Source organism: Perognathus longimembris, chromosome 23 (genome assembly GCF_023159225.1).
Source record: "Perognathus longimembris pacificus isolate PPM17 chromosome 23, ASM2315922v1, whole genome shotgun sequence".
Lineage (NCBI taxonomy): Eukaryota > Metazoa > Chordata > Mammalia > Rodentia > Heteromyidae > Perognathus > Perognathus longimembris.
The window spans coordinates 32,510,753-32,537,194 of record NC_063183.1 but is presented as its reverse complement, the minus strand read 5'-3'; the positions used below and the strand labels follow the sequence as shown (position 1 = coordinate 32,537,194).

The 26,442-nt window shown below is 55.3% G+C and overlaps 3 protein-coding genes across 3 annotated transcripts in view; 1 reads left to right on the top strand and 2 right to left on the bottom strand.

Moving 5' to 3' along the window:
- Positions 1–158: 158 nt before the first annotated feature.
- On the bottom strand, positions 159–18,170 carry Rmdn3 (regulator of microtubule dynamics 3). The gene is made up of 13 exons (XM_048332533.1): positions 18,088–18,170; positions 17,615–17,814; positions 15,616–15,808; positions 14,729–14,872; positions 5,972–6,257; positions 5,049–5,151; positions 3,249–3,309; positions 2,087–2,162; positions 1,903–1,980; positions 1,674–1,772; positions 1,522–1,575; positions 1,288–1,368; positions 159–881 (listed from the first exon to the last, which is right to left on the bottom strand). The coding sequence occupies exons 2-13, from the start codon at positions 17,805–17,807 to the stop codon at positions 828–830; spliced, it is 1,422 nt and encodes a 473-aa protein (XP_048188490.1). The 5' UTR covers positions 17,808–17,814; positions 18,088–18,170; the 3' UTR covers positions 159–827.
- A 4,661-nt stretch (positions 18,171–22,831) lies between these two features.
- Gchfr (GTP cyclohydrolase I feedback regulator) lies at positions 22,832–25,362 on the top strand. The gene is made up of 3 exons (XM_048332544.1): positions 22,832–22,906; positions 23,679–23,773; positions 24,952–25,362. Exons 1-3 carry the CDS (start codon positions 22,871–22,873, stop codon positions 25,073–25,075), a joined length of 255 nt encoding a protein of 84 aa, XP_048188501.1. The 5' UTR covers positions 22,832–22,870; the 3' UTR covers positions 25,076–25,362.
- A 153-nt stretch (positions 25,363–25,515) lies between these two features.
- Positions 25,516–26,442, bottom strand: part of Dnajc17 (DnaJ heat shock protein family (Hsp40) member C17) — a 31,645-nt gene continuing 30,718 nt past the window's right edge. Inside the window, exon 11 of the mRNA XM_048332543.1 lies at positions 25,516–25,702. Within this exon, the coding sequence (XP_048188500.1) occupies positions 25,583–25,702 (120 nt within the window). The 3' untranslated portion in view covers positions 25,516–25,582. The remainder of the gene's footprint in view (positions 25,703–26,442) is intronic.

Genomic DNA, 26,442 nt, shown 5'->3' with positions numbered 1-26,442 from the left:
TCTCTTCCCTGCCACCCCCCTTCAATTGGTGATCGATTTGAACCAGTTTCCACTGAATAAAGCAAAGCAGACAAGCATCTAATCAGTGTGATAGAGCTTTGTTTTAAAAGCAAGACTATAGTCCTAGCTAGTCCCAAGCTTCTGACCAAATAAGAAACTTGAGGTTTTTAGAGAGCATACCTTACTCTCTTTCATGTCTGCACCACAGTGACAGATTAAATGAATAGAGAATATACTTACAATCAAATCTGGTTTTATTTCAAATATATCTTATACCAAAATATATTCGAGGTACCTCTTCAGATCACTGTTTCACAGTATCTCAAACCCATTGCTGTCATTCCAAAAGCTTCTAGACCTTAAGTGGTCCACCCCCTGCGCCAGATCGGGGCCACAGCTGCTCTGGCCTCTGGCTTTTTGCCCCAGTAGTGTGATTCTAGGATTTAGTTACAGAAACACACACAAATGTCAGTGCCTATCTGACACTGTCTCTCATCTGCGGCCTGTACCCACACTTAAACCTAGGACAGTGATTAAGTCTTGATTTTTCAAAAATTCAGTTAAGGGGAAAAACAGAAGAAACTTGAGCCGTGCTTCCCCAGTTTTAGGTAAGAGATTAGAAAAAGTTAATTGATGGACGAGAGACAGGTCAGGGAAGTAGTGGGTAGCGTAGTAGACAAGGATCAGGACACTGCTTGAAGCAGTCCGCTTGGTTTCCTGATCTCAGCAAGGTCTACCGAATAAAGCTTTGATTTTTTTTTTCCCCCTTTAAGACGTGGCCCCTTGTCATGAAGGCCACTTGAGTCATGAAGGCCATTGAAACGTGATTATTCTCCTAAAATTACTTGCAGTTCTTCCAGGTCCTTCTGGAAAGCTGAATCCTAGGGAAGACAAAGAGAACAAATCTAATACTTAAAATTGAAGCTAGCCCTTTTCTAACTCACTGATACCTAAAAAAGGTCCTTTGGTTCCTGAACAGTTGATCTACAACCATTAGTTTCTGGGCTGGGAATGTGGCCTAGTGGTAGAGTACCTCACATTCAAGAAGCCCTCAGCACCACGCATATAGAAAAGGCCAGAAGTGGCACTGTGGCTCAAGTGGTAGAGTGCTCAGGCTCTTGAGTTCAAGCCCCAGGACTGGCAAAAAAAAACAAGCACACAGTTGTTAGTTTCCTCAGATAGCCCGGCCTAGCATGGGGGTGAGCCCGTGTTAGAACCCGGGAGGATTGTGTGCAAGGCCATCCGGCTACCTAGCTGAGAGCCTTCCTTCTTGAAAGGAAATCTTACCTCATTAGTGACATTGGGCAGCTCCAAGGCCAGCTTCATCCACCTTCTAGCTTCCGTGTTTTTCCCTAATTCCCTATAGCACTGAGGAGAGAGGACAGTGACGCATCAGGAGGGAGACCCTGGGTGCCCCCAGCATGGAAGCTCAGCGGCAGCATGCCTGGAGCATTTCAAAGGTGCTGGGTCTCACTCCCAGCACCAGAGTTTGTGAGATGCCATGGATACTTGCGTGTTTACCTTAGAAATATACACTCTTCCTGCTTTGGAGAATCCTGGCTGTAGTTCTTCAGCCTGGAGGAACCAATTTAGTATGAGGCTCAGACCGCAACTGCTTCAGTGAGTCCAGGGATCTACATTGGTTTTCTGCCCGCCCTCCTGTCCCCCAGTACCTTTAGGAAGCTCTGCAGGGCGTCCTGCACTGTGGCAGCAAGAGGGCTTTCAAACAAGGCCGTGGCCGTTTTTTTTTCTAGCCAGCTTAAGTGGGAGACCTGCCACGGAAAGGTGAAAGTTCGTAAGAACCATAGCTGGACATAGTATTGCCTCCCTTCAGTCCTAACAGGAGGGTGAGGATCACGAGTTCAGGGAGGGTCATTGTGTCAGGCCGGTGTTGTGTCTCACCTGATAGCACCACCTGCCAAGAAGGAAGTGAGCTCGGGCGCTCTCTGGCTGCAGAGCAATGGCTTTGTCAACGTGCTCCTGCGGGAAAAGAAAAGCCACGTGAGAGCGGCTTCTCGGAACAGGTGCAGAGGCCGCGGGAAAGCCATTCTCGGCGAGACGGAGGAGGAGCAGGTGTGGGGCTCACCTTGAAGCTAAAGCCACTCTGGATGCGCCGCTGGATGCTCTCATGCTCAGCCAGCTGGCCACAAAGCACTGCATACCTACAGGGGGAGCGGCAGCCTGCTGGGGGCGGGGACTGGGGCGTCCTCCCCCTACTCACAGACCCGGTCTCAGTCCAAACACCCCTCTCCCCCTAACCGCCACAGCTGTGGTGGAAACTGGCAATGCAGAGGTGTGTGGCTCCAGCAGCAGGGCACCGGGCTAGTCCACATCCAACCGCGAGAGCCGGGACGGGACGGGACGCTCCAGGAAACAAGAGCCTCCTCCATATCCTCCCTGCTGGGGCACCAGTGAGCCCCCTTCCTGAAGTCTGTCTTCATAAATGAAGCCCTGTTAGGGCGTAGCACTTGCCTAGCTCCCTCCCCAGCACCCCTTAAAAAGCACGGACATGGTGGTCTTTAAATTGCAACTACTTGGGAGACTGAGGCAGGAGAACAAAGAGTTCAGGGTCAGCTCACACAAACTCACAAGTCCTATCTAAAAATCATGTTTAAAGGACCGGGAGCGCAGCTAAGCAGCAAACTACTTGGCAAACCAAAACCTTACCGTGCTTTACCACTACCATTTCCTAGAAGCAAAGCAAAGACTGCCTTCCCGGGTTGTTTGCTAGAATCTTAGGGACACTTGTCTCGGACACTTCTAGAGCTTTATTTCCACGGTTTCCTGAAACCGCGGCTCCTGGGAATAGCTGAGAGATGGCAAGGGAAGGTGGTCTCCCTGGGGACGTAACCTGCCCCCTGGGGAAGCGGCCTTGCAGAGAAAGTTCCAGCAACTGATAAGCTACTGAGATGGTCCCCGCCCTGAGGCTGATGGGGGGACACTAAGACTAAGGCACAGAAGCAGGGTCTGGGAGGACGCGCCACCTCCCGGCTGGCTTTCCCTTCCCCCATGCAAAGCAAGGACGCGCAGGTCACTAGCCAGAGGCCACAGCTGGGGCAGGGGAGCCCCTCAGCCCGCAGGGAGCCTGTGCTCCTGTGCTCCTCGCTAGGATGGATGGGGAGGACGAGGTGTGGGGGAACCGGAGCGCCGCCTGATCCCCAGCAAATGCTTCTAACCAAAGGTTAGTGAGGAAGTGGGCTCTGCTCGCCCGCCCCGTGCTCCCATGGTGCTCCCGGGCGGCTGCTTACCACTGGTGGCTTTCCGCGCTCTCGTCCCCCTTCTCCAGAGCAGCCTCGGCGGCTTCTTTGCCTGGAAGGAGAAGGAAGGCCCCACGTTGATGTGCGCTCCCATTTCCTGGAAGCGTGGCCGAAAGCTACTGCTTGTCCTTGGCTGGTCCCGGGGCTTGAGCTTGGGTCCGAGCCCCGTCCTTCAAGCTTTATTATGGCTGAAGGCCGGCACGCTGCACCTCGGGCTCGGGGTGGCTAAGTGGCCCTAAGCGTCTCCCGGGCTTTCCTGCCCTGCTGGCGTCACACTGACTCTCGGGCTCCTTGAGCAGCGAGGACTGCGGGCGTGCACCACTCGCACCCAAGACCTTCCCTACGAATGGGTTGTGAGCCTGTGTGCGTCCCTGTCGTTAGCGACTGACTTCACCTTCCAAACGCTGAGATTACAGCCGTACGCCACCTCACTCTTCACGGTCACCTAATATAAAGAAACCTACAGCAGCTATCCACCTGCGAACTACTCTGGAGCATCTGGACAGATGTTTACTACTGAGAGTGAATGAAGTTTTAGACACCCCTGGTTTTTCTTGGGGAGAGGTGTCCAGCTCATGATAAAGTTCTTTAAGCCCCAGCTCCCTTCATGTGCTAAGGCTGGAGCCCAGCCCCTGGCGCGCTAGGCAGTGACCATGCCACCGAGTGCACTCTGCGCACGCCAGGATTCTGGTGAGTCAGGAGCTGCAGTCTGAGGCCAGAGGAGCCGCTGTTTGCACACACGGCTGCTTGATGACTGGAGTCACGCCCCACGATGCCCACCAGGGAGCTGCAGCTAGCCATCCCGCCACGGGGGAGGAGTCACTGTCTCCAGAAAACCTGTCGTCTTGTGGACAATTCCTGATCCCTGGGAAATGGAGCCTGCCAGAGCTTCAGCCACGCAAACGGCCCCACTGCCGTCTCCTTCAGCGCATCCTCTGTGGCCAGGTCCACTGCCACGCCCGCCACCCACCTCCCCCCCATAGTGAATGGCCTTCTTGCCTGACACCAACATGACCAAAACTACCAGCACCCAAAAGCTTCCAGGTCCTTCTCTCCTCCGCCCCCATGAGGCAGCAGGCAGTCCCCTCACCAGCAACCTTACTGGGTGCCCACAAAACACTCAGTTGGGGGAATGTCCTCGAGTTCTCAGAATGTTCTCAACTACCGCCTAGTTCCAAAGCGCAGAGTGGCCAATCCGCGCGCTTGGCATGGCGCCCTCGGAGCCCGGGCAGCGCTCTGTACTGCGGAGATTCTTTGGTGCTGGTCCGAGGGCTCGAACTCAGAGCTGCACACACTCCCTTTACTTGCTCGTGGCCAAGTGCTCCACCTCCTTAGCCACGCTCCAGGCTAGCTTTTTTGCTGTGTCTAGGCAGGGTTGTTTTTAAGTACCGAGGTTCCCCGGGCATATGACAGATGAGGCCAGGCCTAACCAGACCCACCCACCCTCCACGACAGCGACGGGAGAGGTGACAGCAGTCGCCCCAAATGCTTGTCCATCAGAACACCGCCATGCAGGCTCTATAACTGGACCAGAGCCCCCGTGTTCCAGAAGCGGGCTCTACCTGGCTGGGTAGTGAGTAAAGACCAGTCCTCCTAAGGCACGAGGAGGACACATGGCCCCGTGTGACGGAGGCGCGCAGAGAAGCCGACTGCTGCTGCTCTTCCGTCAGCACTGGAGCCCAACCAGGCCCAGCACATCACAGGCGAGCATTCCACCGTGCCAGGAGGAGAATGGCCACGCCGCCCAGCTGCATGGCGGGGGGGGGGGGGTCCTCAGCCCCGAGTACTTACCACCGAGGGCGAATGACTTCTTCTCGCTCGCCTCATCCGTGAGCTCACACATGTCGCTGTAGGCCCGCGCCAGGCGCCACAGGAAGTCCTGATGGCTTCCGTACTGCAGACCAAACAAAGGCGCGGCCCTCAGCGGCGGGAACGAGGCCGCCTGCCCCTCGCCCTGCACCAGTGCTGCAACCGACACCAGGCCAATCCAGCGCACAGCCTTCCTGCGCCCCAGCGGCAGCCGGGGCCGGAAGCTTGCACCACGCAGGCTGAGGACATTCCGTCCTAGCTGCGGGGAGGAAAGGTCAACTCCTCCGAGAGGCGGCGTGGCAGACATGCCTGCCAGATGCATGGAAAAACTCGCAACTTCTGGAGGTGGGGCGCAAGCGGCTAAGGGGTCTCACCCAGACTCCGTGCAAGTACGGTGTGCCATGCGTGCGAGCACACACGAGTGTGGAACGGGCCGTATGCCGATGGCTCACACCGACGCTCCTCCCTACTCAGGAGGCTGAGCTCTGACGGGCACAGTTCAAAGCCAGCCCGGGCAGGACGGCTCTGAGACTTGCCCGCAATTCACCACAAGAAGCTGGGAGCATGGCTGGAGCTCTAGCCTTGAGCAAAGAGCTAAGACCGCGCCCGAGGCCGCTTCCCCAGCCCAGCAGCGAGGCTGTCCACCAAAAGCAACAACTGGAAGTCCGGGGAGGGGGACCTGCACTGTTCGCCCGGCGGAGTGCTTGGCTGACTGCCGCGGGGCTCACCGTGACAGAACGTTCCAGTAGGGCAGGTGAACAAAGCTCTGGGGGCTGACGCCAATGCGCCCCTCGCAAGCCCGGGGGTCTAGAGACACACAGAGCCCACCGTCTCATCCCACTTCCTTCCCGAGAGGGAGGGGGCGCCAGGCAGGAGGGGGTGGTGGGGAGGGGGAGCAGCCTCACCGCCAGCTTGTTGTTGAGCAGCAGCTGGAAGCCCTCGAGCTTGCTCTGCGCGCCGCCCCGGTGCAGCTCATCCGCCTGCTGCAGGAGCGGCCGCACCTCCTCCAGGCCAGGGGCATCTCCCGCCTCCGGCGAGCCCGACACCGCTGTGGACGCCGCCTCCGCCGCCAGCTCCAAAGAGTCTTTCCTCCCCAGCCTCACCGTCTCACAGCTCGCCTCGTCCTCCTCATCCTCGCTCTCCTTGTCAGAGTCGCGCTCGTAGTCAGACTCCGCGTTGGCAGTGGTGTAACTGGCAGAGGATTGGAAATGGCAGGGTTACAGACAGGAACCTCCAGCCAAAGCCCCGATTGTCCAGGACACCCAACAAAAACCCTTGTCTTCAAGAGAGAGATTCCTGTGGCAACTACGAGCATCCTGGGTTCAATCCCCACTGCCAAAAAAAGAAAAGACAAAAAAAAAAAAAAAGCCTAGAAAGATGCATTAATGTTGGCAGTTGACTTAAGTTGATCTTAAGGACAGAATAACACTTTTTCCTTTCAATGTATGACTGTTTCAACAAGAATGTAAATGTTTAGCTAGGCATGGTGGTGGTATATAATAAACCAGGCATTCAGGAGGAAGGACAGGATTACGGATTTAAGACCAACCTGGGCTTTATTGTGAGATACTTCAAAAAAGGAAAAAGGACTGGGCACCAGTGGCTCACATCCGTAATCCCAGCTACTCGAGGCTGAGATCTGAGGATCACAGTTCAAAGCCAGCCCAGGCAGGAAAGTCCCTGTGAGATTCCTTCCTTCCTTCATCATGGGCCTTGGCACTGTCCCTGAGCTCTTCAGCTCAAGGCTAGCACTCTACCACTTGAGCCACACTGCCACTTGTTCTTGGTGGTTAACTGGAGGTGAGTCTCACAGACTTTGCTGCCAGGGCTGGCTTTGAACCATGATCTTCCGATCACAGCCTTCTGAGAAGCTAGGATTACAGGTGTGAGCCATCATCACCCACCAAGAGAGATTCAGCACCAGTTAACCACCAGAAAACGAAGTAGAGCTGTGGCTCAAAGTGGTAGAGCACCAGCCTTGAGCAAAAGAGCTCAGAGACAGTGCCCAGTCCTACTTCAAGCCCCACAAACAACCAAAAGCAAAACAAAAAGAACTTGGTGTTGGTGGCTCATGTCTGTAAACCTAGGTACTCAGAAGGCTGAGATCTCAGGATCAGTCAACTCAGAAATCAAGTAGATAAACCCAAGAGGTACCTCCAAATACCACCAAAAATCCAGAACTAGGGATGTTAGTCAAGTGGCAGAGAGCCAACCTTCATCAAGCCCTAGTACCCCAACACACACCCAAAAAAAAGACAGTGGGTGTGGAACTCAAGTAGCAGAGCGCCTAACAAGCATGATGTTGAGTTCAAATCCCAGTACTAACACGCTCTGTGTTTCTGGCTAGCAGTATACCTAGTAGCTCTTGCCTATCCTCCCAATACCCTAGGTTCAATCCCCGATACTGCAACAACAACAAAAGAAGAACCCAAGTATCAACTCAAAGTGGATCAAAGACCTCACTGTCAGACCTGAAACTGAAATTACAGCAGCAAAGTGTAAGAGAAACACTAGAACTCATAGGTATAAGTAGAAAAGAGTCCCAGAGGCACAGCAGTTAGGAGAGACTTGTCAGGTGGAATTACATCACACTAAAAACATTCTGCACTGCAAAGGACATAGTTACTAAACTAGAAAGACAGCAGAATGGGATTAGAACTTTACCAGCAATACATCTGACAGAGGCCTAATATCCAGTATATACAAGGAGCTCAAGAAACTAACCCCAGGCTGGGAATATGGCCTAGTGGCAAGAGTGCTAAGAGTGCTCGCCTCGCATACGTGAAACGCTGGGTTTGATTCCTCAGCACCACATATATAGAAAAAGCCAGAAGTGACGCTGAGTTCAGGTGGCAGAGTGCTAGCCTTGAACAAAAAAGCCAGGAACAGTGCTCAGGTCCAGAGTTCAAGCCCCAGGACTGACAAAAAAAGAAAAAAACTAACCCTTCCCATAGCTAATAAGCCGGTCATTAAATGGGCAGAGGAGCTGAGAAAAGACTTCACAGAGTAAGAGAACAGCCCCCTCTCCCCAAAAAAGGAACTGCTCATCATCCCTGGCCATAAAGGAAATACAAATCAACACAGATTCCACCTTACCCCAGTTAGATTGGCCAACATCAAGAATTTAAACGAATGCCGGTGGGGGTGTGGGGAGAAAGGAACCCCAGTGCACTGCTGGCGGGAATGTGAACGGGTACAGCCACTCTGGACAGCACTCTGGAGGTTCCTCACAAAACGAAACCTGGACCTTCCCGTACCCGCCACACCACTCCTGGGCATCTCCCCTGAGCATCAAGAGCCGGATATGATAGACACCTGCACCTCCGTGTTCACTCAGTACTTAAGTGGTAGAAACAGCCCAGATGCCCTGCCACAGCACACTGCCATCAGAAATAATGTATCATGCAGAGAAATAGATGGACCTAGGACAAGTCAGGTAAGTCAAGCTCAGAGGGACCAACAGCCCTCATTTTCTCTCATCTGTGCTAGGTTTGAGGTGTGCTGGGCTCTGAGGCATTCACACACAGGGAGAGCAAGCAGCGGTGCTCAGGGCGGACACAAAGGCACAGTGCAGAACACTAGTGATCGAAATTAACTCCAGGGAATGGAAACAGGCTCTTTTCATTTTCTTTTTTTTGTCTTGTTTGTTGGTTTATCTGTCTTTGGGAGGGCAAGAGGTGGAGCAGAAATGGAGAGACAAAGGGTAAGTGGAGACGGGAGGGAAAACGAGAGAGCGAGGGAAGGGGTAACATTATCCAAAACGAAATGTGGCCTTTACCTGACTTGTATAACTGTAATCCCTCTGTACATCACCTTCATAGCAAAAAGATTGGTTGTTTTTTTTTTTTTGAGAGCCTTAAGGATACAGATACCAGCCAGGTGCTGGTAACTCACGCCTTGATCCTAGGTACTCATGAGGCTAAAAGACGGTGATCATGGTTCAAAGCCAGCCTGGATACAAAAGTTCATAAGACTTCTTTCTTTTTTTGGCCAGTCCTGGCGCTTGGACTCAGGGCCTGAGCACTGTCCCTGGCTTCTTTTTGCTCAAGGCTAGCACTCTGCCACTTGAGCCACAGCGCCACTTCTGGCCGTTTTCTGTATATGTGGTGCTGGGGAATTGAACTCAGGGCCTCATGTATACGAGGCAAGCACTCTTGCCACTAGGCCATATTCCCAGCCCTCATGAGACTCTTCAAGCCTCCCTATATACATACACATGTTCATGTACACACACACGTAAGATGGAGCTGATCTCATAAGCTCAGAGGCTATGGTTTTTTGTTTGTTTGGGGTTTTTTTTTTGGCCAGTCCTGGGCCTTGAACTCAGGGCCTGAGCACTGTCCCTGGCCTCTTTGTGCTCAAGGCTAACACTCTACCTCTTGAGCCACAGTGCCACTTCTGGCCTTTTCTATATATGTGGTGCTGAGGAATTGAACCCAGGGCTTCATGTATACGAGGCGAGCACTCTACCACTAGGCCATATTCCCAGCCCAGGCTATGGTTTTAATAATCACCCGCCAAAGGCATCTGGCCACACCAGCACAGGAGGTAACAGCTGTGACCTGTCATCCTGTCACTGGAGAACCGGAAGCAGAAGAGCAGCCAACAGAATACACGGGAAGATGTCTCTGGGGCTTGTCTCTGGGTGGGAACTAGGACGCCTCCACCACAATGTACACACTGGAGAGGAAACCCAGCTTCCCGCTGACCTACGTCCACCAGCAGGTGACGGGGGCTTTTCTTAAGAACTCGGGAGACAAGGGAGGCCTTGGAGGGCCAAAAACAGATGCCCCGGAGCTACCCAGAGCGGGTGGAAAAGCAGTGTGCCTACATCTGAAGGGTGAGGAACCTCTGACCCATGTGCCACGGAAGGCCTGCAAAGCCACCTGGTATGTGACGGGACAGATGTGTGCTTCCCGGCTCCGTGTGTATTAATAATTAATCTTGTATGGCCTATAAATGACGTTATAAATACCCAAATGGCCCTTGGCACAGAGAAGAAGTTGGGGTTGTTCAGGTAGGCCTTCCTGCTCTCAGGATGGAGATGCAGGTGGGCTCCAGGAGGCAGAGCTAAGGCAAGGAGAGATGAGGGCCGAAGTCAATGCGAGACAGGCAGAGATCCTGGGCCGGAGAGCTGGAGAGGAGGAGCCAGCCGCACCCAGACTGGGCCCCAGGTCATGCATGCATGGGTTAAGCTGCTTCCTCCTGGACCTTCAACAAGAACTTGTACTGGTATTTGAAACCACCTTCGGCTCACTTTGCTTTTAGGGAGCTTGGCCACGTGCATTTGTTACGTAGCAATTTGCAGTAAAGTTTAGAAATTTAAAAGAACAGGAGATGGTGGCCTAAGATTTCATGCAGGGACACCCTAGACACCCCCTGAGTCTGAGGCTGGACAGCACTGCCCAGAGGAAGAGGGCAGACCCTCCGTGGCTAGTCAGGCCCCAGATAAAGGGGCAAGTGGCTCATGGGGTGCGGAGCTAGTCTCCTCAGATTGCATCTCCCGCTCTGCCTCTAGCGTGCCGGGGGAGGGAGCAGTGCCCTCGCCCTGCTGGGGCTGAGCCAGGAGGACAGAGCCTTCTGGTGTCATACCCCCAAGGCAAAAGGTCAGAGTCTACGTGGCCAGAGGAGCCACAGAGGTGAGGAGGGGCCTCGCAGAGGAGAGCGAGCTAGGAGCCCCGGGAGGCCAAGGTTCCAGCCAGGCGGGCATGGGAGGAGAGCATGGGAGGACTTCGCCCCGCACCCCACAAGAGCTGGCTTGTGAGACTTGAGAGAGTTCTTGCGCCACCCTCTCCCTTTCCACCTTTCCCAGCTAGCAGACACCCACCTAGGAGGGAGGAACTGTTTGATCTAGGAGCCCTAGGCAGTTAAGATCAGGGACAAGCAGGTGCTTTTGAAAAGGCCCTTGGGACATACCTGCAATCAAGAGGAACACAGAGTTCCCAGAGCCCAAGACAGAGCTGCCCCACTGCGTGCCTTCTCCCAGACCCCATCAGAGGGGCTGAGCCTGGACACTCGAGGTGGCCTGGGATGACCTGGCCCTGAGAGGCAGGGAGGGGGGTAGGGACGGGTGGGGGTGCTGAGCAGTGAAAAGGTCCCAGAACCCCATGCGGATCCTCCTGGCAGAGTAGCCTGGGCTCTGGCTTTCCCAGGGGCCCCTGTGTGTCCTCCCTCCCATCACTGGCCTGCACACCCTGCAGGCATGCAGGGCAGAGGGAAAGGCAAGCTCGCTGGGCACGGCTGTGCAGTGGTTCTGCCCCTGCCACAGGCAACCTGAGAACTCAGCCACCCCACAGCTTCCGGGGGCCAGCCCGCCATGCCTCTCCCCTCACCCCAAAGAAGCACCCCCGGCCCCTCCACCCAAATGGCCTCCTCCCACAATTCCCCCTTGACCTACATGGCAGCTATCAAGACCAAGTGAGGTAACTACCCACGGCCACTGCCCCAGATAGCAGCGGGCAAGCGCACTCTTGCACCACCAGCATTAGTGCCACGGGCTTGGTCATGGGCTGCGCCTGCTGGAGCTATAATTAGGAACACGAGCCAACCTTTAGCCATCACAGCTGGCTGACCCCCCCCACACACACACACACACTCCTAGCAGCCTCTTAAGACCAAGCAAGCGACGTGAGCAGTGCCAGTGAACACTCGATCCCCCTGCCTCCACTACCCAGGGTGGGGATTACAAACGTGCGCCATGATACCTGGCTGAATCTACAACTTGTACAACTTCTCCGCTATCTGCTATTACTTTATACTGCTTTGACATCCAGATACATTAAATGGTAATCTTGCCTTTGCCCACCCCTCAAATATAACCTAAGGAAGTGCCTCGGGTCCAAAGCTCTAGCTGAATTGTATGAAGAAGTGACGGTTTCTGCTAGGTTTTTTTCTTCTTCTTCTTTTTTTTTTTTTTGCCAGTCCTGAGGCTCGAACTCAGGGCCTGGTACTTTCCCTGGCTTCTTTTGCTCAAGGCTAACACTCTACCACTTGAGCCACAGCGCCATTTCCAGTTTTTGAGTGGTTAAGTGGAGATAAGAGTCTCATGGGAACTTTTCTGCTTAGGTTAGCTTGGAACCATAATCCTAAAATCTCAGCCTCCTGAGTAGCTAGGATTATAGACATGGGTCACCGGCACCCAGCTTGGTAGACTTTTTGTATATCAACAATGTATAGAGAGGGAAAGCAGGAGAACAATTCCATTGTAGTAGCCTCAAAAAAAAAAAAATAGGGCTGAGAATATGGCCTAGTGGGAGAGTGCTTGCCTCGTATACATGAGGCCCTGGGTTCAATTCCTCAGCACCACATATATAGAAAACGGCCAGAAGTGGCGCTGTGGCTCAAGTGGCAGAGTGCTAGCCTTGAGCAAAAAGAAGTCAGGGACAGTGCTCAGGCCCTGAGTTCAAGGCCCAGGACTGGCAAAAAAAAAAAAAAAAAATACACCTAACCAAGGAAGTAAAAACTACAAAAATCTGGAGAAAGATGCCCAAAACAATGTCAGGAAATGGAAACACCTTATGTCCATGGATAGGTGGAATTAATATTGTGAAAACGGCCATACTGTCAAAGGTGATCTACAAGTTTAACACACTATCCATCAAAATCCCAATATCATTTTTATTAAGATAGCAAAAACAATCCAAAAATTCAAATGCCACAACAAAAGACCTTGAATAGCCAAAGCAATTCTAGGCAAAAAAAAAAAAAAAAAGAGCAGTGTGGGTAGTATCACAATTCCTCAAGCTCCACTACAGAGTTACAATAACAAAAACTGTTTGGTACTAACACAAAAACAGGCCCAAAGATCAACAGAACAGACCAGAAGACACAGAAATAAAGCCATACACTTAAAGTTATCTGATATTTGACAAATATCTAATATTTGACAAAAATGCACAGTGAGAAAGCCACTTCAATGATTGGTGTTGGGAAAGCTGCATCCATACGTGGAAAATAAACCTGCTTGTCACCGTACACCAGCATCAACTCAAAGTGCATCAGAGTCTTTAGCACCAGACAAGAAACTTTGAAACTATTGCAAGGTGGGGTAGGTGAAACATTAGAACTTACAGGCGTAGGCAAGGACTTTTTGGAAAAAAGTCATAAGGACTCGGAGAGCGAGAGCAGAGGTGACATGCTCCAAAAACAAATGTACTCCTTACCTGATTTATGTAATTGAAACCCTTCTGGGTATCACTTTTATAATAATTGTTTTTAAGTCGGGGGGGTGGTGGTGTCTGGGAATGTGGCTTAGTGGTAGAGTGCTTGCCTAGCAGGCATGAAGCCCTCCCTGGGTTCGATTCCTCAGCACCACTTAAACAGAAAAAGCCCAAAGTGGTGTTGTGGTTCAAGTGGTAGAGCGCTGGCCTTGAGCAAAAGGAAGCCAGGGACAGTGCGCAGGCCCTGAGTTCAATCCTGGGACTGGACCAAAAAAAAGTCTCGGGCACTGCAGATAGGAGACCTGACAAGTGGGATTATATTAAAATAAAGTTTCTGCACAGTGAAGGACACAGTTACTAAAGTCAAACGACAGTCAACAGACTGGGAGAAGAACTTTATCAGCAATACATCTGACAAAGGCCTAATATACAAAATGCAAGGAGCTCAAAATTCAAGCCCACCCCCAAACGAATACACCAATCAATAAATGGGCAAAGGAGCTAGAGAAAGACTTCCGAAGAAGAATGGCAAACACATGAAGAAAATGTTTACCATCCCTGGTCATACAGGAAATACAAATCAAAACAACTGAGATTCCATCTCACCCCAACTAGATTAGCCAACATCGTGAATTTGAACAATAAATACTGGCAGGGATGTAGAGGAAAAGGAACCCTACTGCACTCCTGGTGGGAATGTAAACTAGTGCAACTACTCTGAAAGAAGGCACTTTTGAGGCTCCTCAAAAAACTAATCCTACACCTTCCCTATGACTCAGCCATACCATCCTTCTACCCAGATCATTACAAGTCAGGATACGGTACAGACACCTGAACATCCACTATTCACAACAGCCAAGTGTGCAAACAGCCCAGATGCACCCAGCGAAAAGCTGACATCGTGCATGTTCTCATCATATCCCATGAAAGTCGGATTTGTTGCCTCATAACTGTCTTTCCTTAGAGAGACTATAACTACAGGAACGTGAGTTTATGAGCAGGCTAGGTACAGGATGAGTTGAAAGCCAGGCTGCGGGCTGGTCGCTGGTGGCTCACACCTATAATCCCAGCTACTCGAGAGGCCGAGATCTGAGGATCACGGTTCAAAGCCAGACTGGGCAGGAAAGGCAGTGAAACTCTTTATCTCAAATTAATTACCAGAAAACCAGAAGTGGCGCTGTAGCTCAATGTGGCAAAATGCTAGCCTTGAGCAAAACAGCTCAGAACAGTGGAGTTCAACCCCCGTGACGGACAAAAAAAGCCAGGCTGGCCTATGCACGAGGCTTTCTTTTCAAAAGCAGAACAATGAACAAAACTGACTTGGAAAATAATACATGCAGCATTGTTCACGTGTCTGTCAGTCTGAGTGACGTAAACGGAGTTACTTCAACTGATTTACTCACACCCTGATCTCCGATAAGTATTTACAGCAGCTTAGTTTACATTTTCCACTGAAAAATAATACCTTGGCCACCGCAGCCGGCTGCGGCGGCAGGGACTCACCCGCCCTCGCTCTCCGCGTCTGTGAGCGCGGCTCCTGAGGAGGCCGTGAAGTAGATGGAGCTGGAGCCGGTGGAGTCGCTCCTCTCCCGGGCAAATGGGAACCTGCGCCGCCGAGTCGCTCGCTGGTGCTCTTCCATTTGTGACCTGGAAAACAGGCTGCATCAGCTTGTCTCTCCCCTCACTCCCACTCTTCCCCTTCGCTGAAGGAGCCAACTCTGGTCTCTACCCTCAGGAGCGCACCAAGCGCCTCCAGGGCATGGATAGCCGGGCGACTAGATTGGGCAGAACAAGGAGTGCCGTCTGGTGAAACAGACCAACAAGACGGGGAAGACGAGGAAACAACAGCTGCCTCCAACGCTAGGTTAGAAACCATAAATCTGGCTTGAGCCGGGGGCTGGGTAATCAAGAGGCTGAGATACAAAGACGGCAGTTCGAAGCCAGCACAGGCACAAAAGTCCCTGAGAGTCCTCTCCAATTACCTGACAAAAGAAGCTGAAAGTGGAGCTATGGCTCAAGCGATAGAACTCTATCCCTGAGCACCAGGCCTGAGTTCAAGCCCTAGTGTATACACACACACACTTTTTTTTTTTTTTTGCCAGTCCTGGGGCTTGAACCCAGGGCTTGAACACTGACCCTGGCTTCTTTTTGCTCAAGGCTAGCACTCTAGCTAGCACTTGACCCACAGCGCCACTTCTGGCCGTTTTCTGTATAGTGGTGCTGAGGAATCGAACCCAGGGCTTTGTGCATGCTAGGCAAGCACTCTACCGCTAAGCCACGTTCCCAACCCGCCCCTCGTCTTCTTAAAGACAGCAAAGCCTCAAACGGTGGGGAAAGCATTAGGAGAGGGAGGTGGGGGCAGGGGGAGGAGCGGCGGCCGCATTACTCACCGCAACTCCCCAACAATCTCCCCAGCCAGCCCTTGGAGGCTGCTCCTCAGCTCCTCCACCTCCCGCCGCAGCGCCACCAGACTGGTCAGCACGAAGTCCAGGCGGTCCAGCGCCTTCTCCTGCGCTTCCTGTGGGAGGCTGGGCAGCACGGCCGCATCTCCAGCTTCCCCGGGGACGGCTCGCAGCCGCACCACTGAGGGAAGGAAACGGGGACAGGAGACAAGGACACCATGAGATACACTGGGGAATTCTAGAATACTCCTTTCTCAATGGAGTTCAATTTACAGAGAAAAACTTGAGGCTCAGATACAGTACTTTCAGAGCACAATTCATGATAACAAGTTCCAAGTAACCAGAAAAAAAACAACAACTAAGAACTGTTTCCTGTACGGCCCTGAAGTAATGCTGCACACTACAGATAATGTAAAAGGCTTGCAAGGGTGCGGCGCCTCGAAGGCAAGAGAGCTACTCTGGAGTAAATGGAAAACCTGTACTGACATTAGAGCACCCAAACCGGCTGTTAGGATCAACAGCAAAGCAAAACAGGGCACTCACTTTCGTATGTGTATGTGTGTGTGTTGGTCCCAGATCTTGAACTAAAGGCCTTAACTGTCCCTGAACTTTCGTGTTCAAGGCTAGCACTCTACCACTTGAGTCACAGGTCCATTTCCACCTTTTGTTGTTGTTGTTGTTGCCAGTCCTGGGGCCTTGGACTCGGGGCCTGAACATTATCCCTGTCTTCTTTTTGCTTAAGGCTAGCATTCAACCATTTGAGCCACAGCGCCCCTTCTGGCTTTTTCTATATATGTGGTGCTGAGGAATCAAACCCAGGTTGGGGAAGAGTGGCTAAGACTATAAGCTTGAACCCATCAATTCAGTCCAACCCTGATCCCCCTTCACAAGTAGTAAAGGAACTCCACTTCTCTTGAGAGCTTCATCTGACGCTATCAGGGACAGGAAAGGAGAAAAGCAGCAACACTGGAAAAAGCCCAGTCAGACCCCAGAGCTCATCACCCATCCAACCTGAACTGGCCTCTATGTGCTCTATCAGGAAATGCAGAATGCAAAGCGGGGGCAAGAACACAGAGCACACAGCATAACCCCCTCAGTGACAAGGAGAGCTAGGCTAACCTAGGCCCAAACACAGTATATTCCCAACAGTGGTCAAGAATGTAGAGCAAGTAGATGGAAATGTAGCCACTCTTCCCTAACCTCCCTTAGACCACTTCTAAAAAGTTACAAATGAACACATACCTGCCACACCATGTGACCACCGTTATAAAAAAAAAACTAACAGCTTGTGGCAATCAGGGATAATTAACTGGGAAGAATCTTCCGAAACTCCTAACCAGGGTAGCTAGAGAACACACTGGTTTACAGTTAACAATGGAGTAAGATGATCTAAGAGGAATGGTTTGAACAAGCCCTAGATGATTTGATCAAACAAGTGAACCTGAAGGTGTTTGGAAAAAAGCACAGCGCCCTGCAGCCGGGGCTGCCTTGTGTGTGCCCTCAGCGTTCACAGTGGAGACGACACTGGACCAGGTGACAAGGCCCAGCCATGCCAGTTGCTGTGGTACAGAATCCTTCTGAATCTGTTTTCTCATAACGATTAAAGGCGGGAGGGGGGGGAATGTGGCTTAGCGGTAGAGTGCTTGCCTAGCATGCATGAAGCCCTGGGTTCGATTCCCCAGCACCACATACACAGAAAACGCTGGAAGTGGCGCTGTGGCTCAAGTGGTAGGGTGCCAGCCTTGAGCACAAAGCAGCCCTCCAACACCGTGCAAGCCCTTTTCTTTAGTGCCCACCGCGTCACTGTGGCCCGGACTGAAAGTGGAAGCGCGCCGTTTTCCTCCTGTGTGCGGTCCCGCAGTTACAGGGGCAGGGGCGTCCAAACACGTGAGAAGCACCGCCGCCACCTCCCGCAGGCTCCGCCGCGGGCCGGCCCGACACCAGGCTACCAGTCAGCGGTGACCCCGGCCTCCTCGGACTCACTCACCCTGGCGTCCGGACTCGGGCGTCGGCGCGAGGTGCAGGGCGTTGGGCAGGCTCTGGTTCCGGCCGTGGCGCTGGCTCCGTCTCCACCGCTGACCGTAGAGGAGGCACAGGACGCCGAGGCCCGCGGCGGCGCCCAGCAACAGCCCCAGGCCGGCGCGGGCGCGGGCGCCGCCCAGGACCCCCAGGCTAGACATGGCGCACCTGCACCGGGCGGGGGGGCGGGTGAGGGGGGCGCGCCGCCCCGAGCTCCCCGCGGCCCACACCGGACCGCCGCCCCACGCGGCCCCGACCCCCGGCCCCCGCGCCTCCCGCCCGCCCGCCCCGCCGGCCCCCGCGCCTCCCGGGCCTCGACGCCACCTCGGCCCCGCCGCACTGCGGACGACGAGCGCGCCGCCCCGGCTGCCAGCTCCCGGGCTCCCCGGCGCCCGCCCCTCGCGGCCGCCCCGGCCGGCCGGAGACAGCGCGGACGCTCACCCTGCCGCCAGCCACCATGGCAGCCGCCGCCGCCGCGCGCTGTCAATGAGCCGACGTCACCAGGCGGCGCCTCGCGCGACGCCAGGAGACGCACGGTGATGACCGCGCCGCGTCGTCAGGGGGCGGGGCCGCGTCGCCGGGGGGCGGGGCCGGAGCCCGGAGCCCGCGGGAGAGCGGGAGCCCGGGAGCCCCGCGCCCCGGCTCCAGGACGCCGCGTGGGGCCCGCCGAGGTCCCTCCTCCTCCTCCGGCCACACCAGCCCGCCCGGAGGACGCCGTTGGGAGCCGCTCCGAGCAGCGAGGTCGTGCCCGAGGCGGAGCCCCAGCGGCGGCGGGCCGGGGCCGGGGCGCCGGGAGCCAGGCCTCGGCCACGAGCTCGCCCCACGCGGGCAGCCCCGGGCTCCCCACCCCAGCACCACGTCCACAGGAAAGCCAGAGGGGGCGCCCGGGGCTCGAGCGCCGGCCTTGAGCAAAAGGAAGCCTGGGACGGCGCTCAGGCCCCGAGTCCAAGGCCCGGGATGGAAATAAAAACAAAAAGAGCTACAGCCCGAGGTCCTGAGTTCGAGCCCCAGCACCCACACACCGCAAAAGAAAGGAACTTTGGTTTCAAAGACCAAAAAAGCCCTCCTTTCGCACTCCCTGAGCCCCAAGCCCGGCTTGGAGAGCCAACCTCTCTGCCTTCGCTCCTCCCCGCACTGTAACTGTTTGCATCTGTTTGCATTGTGACTTGTGTACCCACAGGACTGCGGCCAGGACCGGATCGCAGCCCTGGACTCCCCTGCCGTCCTGCTCACCGGGCCCTGCCCAGCTCGGGGGGAGAGCGGCCCAGCCTGGGAGGGAACTCAACGGACGCTACTGATCAGCCGGATAGTGGAACGGAGACATAAGCCTGTAATCCTAGCTACTCAGGAAGCCAAGATCGGAGTATTTCAGCAGCCTGGGCAGGAAAGTCCATGAAATTCTTACCTCCAGTTAATCACTCAAAGCCATAAGTGGAGCTGTGAATCATCTGGTGGAACACTAGCCTTAAGCACAAAAGTTCAGCGACAGCCCAGGCCTAGAGTTCAAGCCCCAAGACCAGCACCAAAAAAAAAAAAAAAAAAGAAAAAAGGAGGCTGGGAACATGGCCTAGTGGGAGAGCGCTCGCCTCGTATACATGAAGCCCTGGGTTCAATTCCCCAGCACCACATATATAGAAAACAGCCAGAAGTGGTTCTGTGGCTCAAGAGACAGAGTGTAGCCTTGAGCAAAAAGGAGCCAGGACTCAGGCCCTGAGTTCAAGGCCCAGGACTGGCAACAAAAAAAAAAAAAAAAGGAAAAGAAAACATTATGGTTATACTGAGCAAGAAAAAACTGTAGACAACCTGGGTACACTTGATAAACAAGAAAGCATGACAGGAAAGTCAATCCAGCTGTTGGAGGAGTGGGTACCCGAGTGGGAGAGGAGTCTTAACTAAGAGGGTGGAGGAGGATGGGTATAATCAGGGTAGTTTATTTGCATGTATGAGAATAGAACGATGAAACCTGATGAAAGCATTTAAAGAAGGAGGAATGGGGGGGGGGGTGATGGAAGTGTAAGGGATACATTGTATACCTGACCTGTGTACAGGTGACACAATGAATCAATCTCCTTTGTACATCTAATACCTGGTAATTTAAAGACTAAAGATAAATTGAAAACAAAAGACTGGAGGAGGGAGAGAAGATGCTCTGTCACAGAATTTCTGTGCTCGTAGGAGAGATGTGCGGCCCAAGCAAGACACTTCATTTCCTCGTGGATATTAAAGATGTTATCTGGCAGCCTTGAGGCTGCCCCGGGGCAGTGGCAGGCGTGCCTTGCTCCGGCTGGAGGTCTCTATCTTATGCCTCATCTACAGCAGTCTTGCAAATGCAATAAAATCTTGGTATCTGAGAGGCGGCCTGTGCTGTGATCCGTGAGCACAGCACACACCAGGCCCAAGACACCTGCTTGACCTCTGCCTAGAGGCCTGACAAGTCTCGTATGGAATGCCTTCAAGTGGTGGCCTTCCCCACTCTTCAGGTCCAAGTAACTGTATAAAGAAACATTAAAATAGACCTACCTACCTACTGGTGTAGTTAAAAAAAATAAAAAGACAAGTCCTGGAGTCTACCCCACCCCATCCATTTCTCTCTCAGCTCCCTGGATATTATGTTTACCATTCCCTACTTTTGTGTTCTTTCTTCCTTTTTTTCTCTCTTTTTTCTTGGGGGGGGGGGGGACCTGGGATTGAACTCAGAGCCTCACAGTAGCTAGGTGGATGCTCTACCACCTGAGCCACACTCCCAGCCCTTTTTTGCTTTAGTTACTTTTCAGATAGAGTCTCTTGGTTTTTGCCCACGTGGGATTTAACCACAGTCTTCCCATCTGTGCCCTCTAAGTAGCTGGGCTTACAGGACATGCACCACCCACAGGAAAGACCACTGAATCCAGGCCAGCCCAGACAACCTAACAAGACCCAGTCTCAAAAGCGTGGGGGGGGGCATCAGATGAGGTGACTCAAGCCTGGAATCTGGCTGCACGGGGGATGGGGCGTGGGCACCATGATAGGCAAGGCAGTTGGGGCACAAACGTTTGCAAAGACTCTGTCTCAACCAATGACTGGGCATGGGCAGTGCTAACCTGCTGCTATCCCAACCGCCAGGGAAGCCCAATGGCTGGCGGGAGCTGCGCATGTCTGTTGTTCCCGGCAGGAGCAGCACACCCTAGACCTACCTGCCAAGGCATAAAGGAAGATGCTACCTAAAACTTGGTTGATAAAAAGGGGCTTGGGCTGGTGCCCGTGGCTCATCCTAGCTCCTTAGGAGGCTGAAATCTGAGGACCATGGTTCAAAACCAGCCAAGGTAGGAAAGTCTATGAGACTCTTATCTCCAATTAATCACTAGAAAGTCACAAGTGGCTCTGCGGCTCCAATGGTAGAGTGTTAGCCCTGAGCAAAAGAGCTCAAGGGCAGCACCTAAGCCGGGGCCAAGCCCCACAACTGACCCAAAAAAAGCAGTCAGTGCTGGGGGGAGTAGAGCCGACTCCATCTTGATTAGGGAACCCTGGCAGCAATTGTTAAAATGAAGTTAAACATTAGGTCAACCTGACCACAAAATTCTGCCTCTGTAAATGGCTTTGTTTGTTGCTTGCTCTACCCCCTGCGCCAGCCCCCTACATCTGTGCTACGCTTTTACCTTCATAAACCCCAGCTTGAGGACTGTTGGGGGAGTCACGGTTTCAGCTCTGGAGTCTGTGCTGCGTCCCTGGCCGGTCAGTTCACTTTTTGCTTCCCCAATGAGTCCATCTTTTTGCTTGAGACTGTCTCTGCGTGGTGGACTCTGAAGGGACGTGGCTTTGAGTCCCACTTGGGATACCTCCCCTGGACCCCGTAACAGGTCACAGAGAGGCCAGGACTAAGAATGTAATCTCCATCACCCTTTGCCTGCAGGCCTCTAGAATGACCAGGGGATCGTGGAGCGCATCTAGATTCGAGATACACACAGGAGGTCCCTGCTTTATAAAGCACTGCTTAGCAGTCCTTTAGCTTCTGCTGACCGCGTGGCCCATGTCAGCCAGGGCTTGCATTCTTCCCCAGGAGGGTGGCACTTCTGGGAGGTGCGGGTCCTCGTGGGAGGTCTCTAGTCTTTAGGGCTGAGCTCCAGGGCACTGGAGACCCCCTTTGTCTTTGGTGATGCCCGGCTGCCCAAAGGAGCTGCCCGATCTTGGAGTGAAGACTTGCTCACTGTAAGCCAAGGTAAAGCGTGTGTGTTTGAGACGGGGTCTGGCTGTGTGGCCCACACTGGCCTGGAACTCACACTCCTCCTGCCGGCGCCTCCCCTGTGCAGATCCTTCCGTGAGGCTGATGACTCTGCCGTGACACAAGAGCTTTGGCGACTCCGAGCCCCATGCAGACCGGTTCAGGGCGACGGGAACCGCAGCTCTCAAATCGGTAGGTCCTAAGGTGGCAATGGTTTCTCCACTTGGGTTATGTGGCAGTTTGTATTCTCGGTATATTGTTTAGTTCTACATACTTGTGAGCTTAATATAAGCGAGTAAGGTTACTGCATTCCCCCCCCCCCCCCAGCATCTCCATCCTCCCGACTCTCCTCCCAGGGCTGGGATTTCCCACCTGCTCCCCCGCACGGGGCTGGATTTGCTTTTCCCTCCCCCTGTTCCATTACTGTCATCTCCACTGTGCTCACCTCCCATAAACTTTTAGTGTGCTCGTGGCGGTTACCGAGGTAGCCCTGGGGCTATGGATACTCTCCGGCCTAGCCTTGAACTCGCAACCCTGCCTCAGCGTCGCGGGCCGCGGCCTCTGCGGATCTTCCCTGGCAGGCGCCGGGCGGGACTCTGCGGTCGGCCTGGCTGCACCGGGTCGGTCGCGGGGCCAGGCGGGGGGAGCCGAGGAGCCCGGGCGGCCCGCGGTCGAGCCCCGCGGGGACCAAGGCGGAGGTTCAGTGATGTCCGCCACGGCCCTCGGCCTCCATGGGGGTGGAGTGCGGGGGGGGGGGGTGGAGAGGGCGCGAACCCTGACCCCTGAGCCCCCTGCGGCCCCCCCCCCGCTCCCCTGCCTCCTCCCCCCTACGCCCCCCACTCCAGTGCACCCCCCTCCCCACCGCCCGCCCGGGCCGGGGTCCAGCGCGCCGCGGGGGCGGGGGGGCGGAGCGGGGGGGCGTGGTCAGGGGCGGGGGCGGGGCTCGCCACGCCCCGCGCTCCCCATTTTGGCCGCCGCCGCGCCACGGCTCCAGACCGCGGAGTCACGGGACGGGACGCACCGACCATGCCCTACGTGCTCATCACCACGCAGAGCCGCGTGGTGAGCGTTCCTGCCCGGCCGCGGGGGCCGCGGGGGGGGGGCGCCCGGGACGGGGCGGGGCCCCACGCGGGAAGGTGGCGGGGGGGGGGCGGGGAACCCCGTCCCGGGCCGGGGAACAGGCAGGGCTCGGGAGGCGGGTCTGGGCGGGAGCGGCGCGGGGAGCCCGGGACGCCGGGGGGACGCTGGGCGGCCGCCCACCCCGCCGGGCCCTGCAGCCGTCCCGTCCCGTCCCGTGCCCGCGGTGCGCAGCCCGGCGCTTGGCGGGGCCCCGAGGGGCTGTGGACTCAGCGCCCCGCACTGGGCTGTTCTACTTGACCCTCCGTCCCCCCAAGTAGCTCCCAACCAAGGTGTCTGCGCAGCCGTGTGGATCCGGGATAAAGCTCTGCTGGTTTTGACTTTCGGGGTTTGGGGTTTTGGGGTTTTTTTTTTTTGGCCAGTCCTGGGCCTTGGACTCAGGGCCTGAGCACTGCCCCTGGCTTCTTCCCGCTCAAGGCTAGCACTCTGCCACCTGAGCCACAGCGCCGCTTCTGGCCTTTTCTGTATATGTGGTGCTGGGGAATCGAACCCAGGGCTTCACCTCTACAAGGCAAGCACTCTACCACTAGGCCACCCTCCCAGCCCCGGGTTTTTTTTTAGACAGGTGTCACTGTGTAGCCGGGCTGGCCTTGACTCTCTCTCCTCCTGAATGTCATGTCCTCTGCTGGGGGAGGGGGTCAGGGGGGCCCAAGGGCTCCCTCCCCATGCCCAGCAGCGCCCGCGGCTTACCTTGCAGGAGATAGGCCCCACCATGGTGGGCAATGAGTACTCGGATCCGGAGCTGATGAAGCATCTGGGGGCCTCAAAGAGAAACGTCCTTGGAAATAACTTGTGAGTGAGGCTTCCGGGACCCCTCCCTCCTGCCCTAGGGCACAGGCCCACCTGCACCGGCCCCGCCCCCACTCCCAGGACCCCGAGGTGGTTCTCCAGGAGGCACCCTCACTGGGGTGGCCCAGGCCAGGCAGCCCCGTGGGGAAGACTCCCTAGCTGACGGCGCCCCCGGCCTCTCCCCTCAGCACTAAGCCCACCAATCAAGACCAGCAGAGAAGTCTCCACATTAAAGGGCAGAGAAACAAAGCTCAGCCCCAGACGCTGCAGGACACCAGCTCCCTGCCTGGCACTCAGCCATTCTCTCCATCCAGCACACCACCTCCATGTCCACACTGAGACCGTAACTGCTCCCTTGACCTTCCTAGCCAGTGGTGGGAGAGAATGGCTGGTCCCAGTTCACATGCAAGGGGTCGAGGGGGATGAACATATCCCAGACCCCTGGGTCGGGGGCGGAGGGCAGAGCCAACACCGGGATGCTCACACAATGCATTTGCCTCAGATGTCTGGCTTGGGCCAGGCTTGATGGACTACACCCCAAATCCTAGGCTAGAGGTCTGAGGCTAACTTTGAACAGAAACGCCAAGACCCTATCTGAAAAGGAAAGAAGGCTGCCTGCCTATTATTAAGCATGAAGTCCTAAGTTCAAATATCGGCACTACCTCCCTCTTCCTCCAAAAAGAGTTCCAGGTTTTGTGCTCAGGCCCCTCTGTTTCATGGCATTTCAGCACCAATTAAACCTGAAAGCAGCTGGGTACCAGTGGCTCACACCCATAATACCCAGGAGGCTGAGATAGGAGGGCTGCGGTTTGAGGCCAGCCCTGGCAGGAAAGTCCATGAGACTCTCGTCTTCAATTAACCACCAGGAAACCAGAAGTGGCGCTGTGGCTCAAAGCGGTAGAGCGCTAGCCTTGAGCACAAAAGCTCAGGACAGTGCCCAGGCCCCGAGTTCAAGCCCCACGCTAGGTGGAAAAACAAAACTGAAAGAAGGAACAAATAAGCATTCCCTTATGCCAGGAGCCAGCAGGAGCTAGCCCTGTAGCCCCAGGGCTGCGGACAGCATGGAAGGGGCCCTGGTCTCCTGAGCCCCCTGTGCTCAGGGCCCAAGTGGCTGATGCTCAAATGGGGGGGGGGGGGGGGAGGCTGCTCTGTCGCGTCCCCACCACCTGACGTCTTTGCAGCTCTGAGTACTTTGTCAATGACCCGCCTCGCATCGTCCTGGACAAGCTGGAGCGCAGGGGCTTCCGTGTGCTGACCATGACGGCGGTGGGCACGACCCTGGTGTGGTGCCTGCATAAGGAGTGACCATGCCCTCAGGCCCTGCCCCTCGAGGCCCGCTCCAGTGACTCCTGCCGGCGCCTCCCCACGTCACCCCCCGCGGTCCAGCACCGAAGGGCAGTGAGGGGTCCTCGGAGGTCCTACTCCAGGGTGCCTCCCCGCCGCCCCCTGGCTGCAGACTTGGCCCTGGCTGGCGGCAGGCCAGGTGCTGGACCAGGTGGCCCCCGCCAGACCTGCCATCGGAGAGGACATCCCCAGATCCGTCAGGCGGGGCCTTCAGAGCCAGTCTAAGCCAATAAAGGACTCTGACTCCCAGTCCCTCCTCTGTTCTGCTCCTGCAGTGACTTGCCACGCGCGGCCCTGCTGGGGACCTGTCTCCTTGCGGGGTGGGGGGGCGGGCCTGGGCGGACACTTCTGGGTGGAGTCTAGCACCCTACCCCTAGGTGGAGAGACACAGACATGAGGCCGAGGCTCTGTAAAAGGTTTATTGGTGCTGTTTAAGAAAAGGGCTGTGGGGTGGAGGGCCGGAGCCGCCTACGTGGGCTGCCCCTGGTCCTCCCGCTGCATCCGGGCGATGAGCTGCTGGCGCTCGGCGGCCTGGCGCATGCGCATCATGACGAGGCTCTCGTAGTCCCTCTCGGACAGCACTGAGCCCTGGGGGACACGAGGAACAGGACGGGTCAGAGCCACAGACCGCACGCTGGGAGAGGGCCTAGGGCGGGGAGGAAGGAGGGACCAGAACATCCCGGAATCTCAGCGCTGTTCCCTCGGGGCTCGCCCGGCTCCGGTGCCCACCTCTCACTAAGCCCCTCAGTCAACAGACCGCCTCGCACTTCCCTGTGAGTGAATCACTTCCTCTGCCCCACCCAGGCCTGTCGCCCTTCGTTTCCTCTCCACCCTGTCTCTGACTCTCCTCTGCTCTGGCATCTGCCTGGTTTCCCATGAAGGGAGTTTAAGGTGCAGGATCCAGAGGCTCTGCTGGGCGCAGACAGGAGCTCTGCCCTCTCGCAGCTGCCTGCGTCCCCCGGCCCGGCTCCTGAGCGTGCCCAAGACGGGAGCCTCCCTCCAGTCAGCATAGCGTGGGGAACAGGAAGGCTAGATTAATCACAAGAAAGCCAGGCGCCGGCGGCAGGCCGGTAACCCTAGCTACTCAGGAGGCTAAGACCTGAGGATCACGGTTCCAAGCCACCCTGGACAGCAAGGGCCATGAGACTCTTATCTCCAGTGAAGCACCAAAAGCCAAAGTGGAGCTATGGTTGAGTGGTAGAGTGCTACCCAGCACCCAGGCTCTGTATTCAAGCCCCAAGACTTGAGCACGCATGCGTGTGCACACACACACACACACACACACACACACACACTAGTAATCACTAGACAAGTCACCATGCTAGCTG

Coding starts and splice junctions, on each gene's coding strand:
- Rmdn3 (XM_048332533.1), bottom strand. CDS start 17,807: ATGTCTAGCCTGGGGGTCCTGGGCGGCGCCCGCGCCCGCGCCGGCCTG. Junction 1,773..1,902: donor TTGGCAGGTGGTGCTATCAG/GTGAGACACAAC, acceptor TTTCCGTGGCAG/GTCTCCCACTTAAGCTGGCT. Junction 882..1,287: donor TGCCCAATGTCACTAATGAG/GTAAGATTTCCT, acceptor TGTCTTCCCTAG/GATTCAGCTTTCCAGAAGGA.
- Gchfr (XM_048332544.1), top strand. CDS start 22,871: ATGCCCTACGTGCTCATCACCACGCAGAGCCGCGTG. Junction 22,907..23,678: donor TCACCACGCAGAGCCGCGTG/GTGAGCGTTCCT, acceptor CTTACCTTGCAG/GAGATAGGCCCCACCATGGT. Junction 23,774..24,951: donor AACGTCCTTGGAAATAACTT/GTGAGTGAGGCT, acceptor ACGTCTTTGCAG/CTCTGAGTACTTTGTCAATG.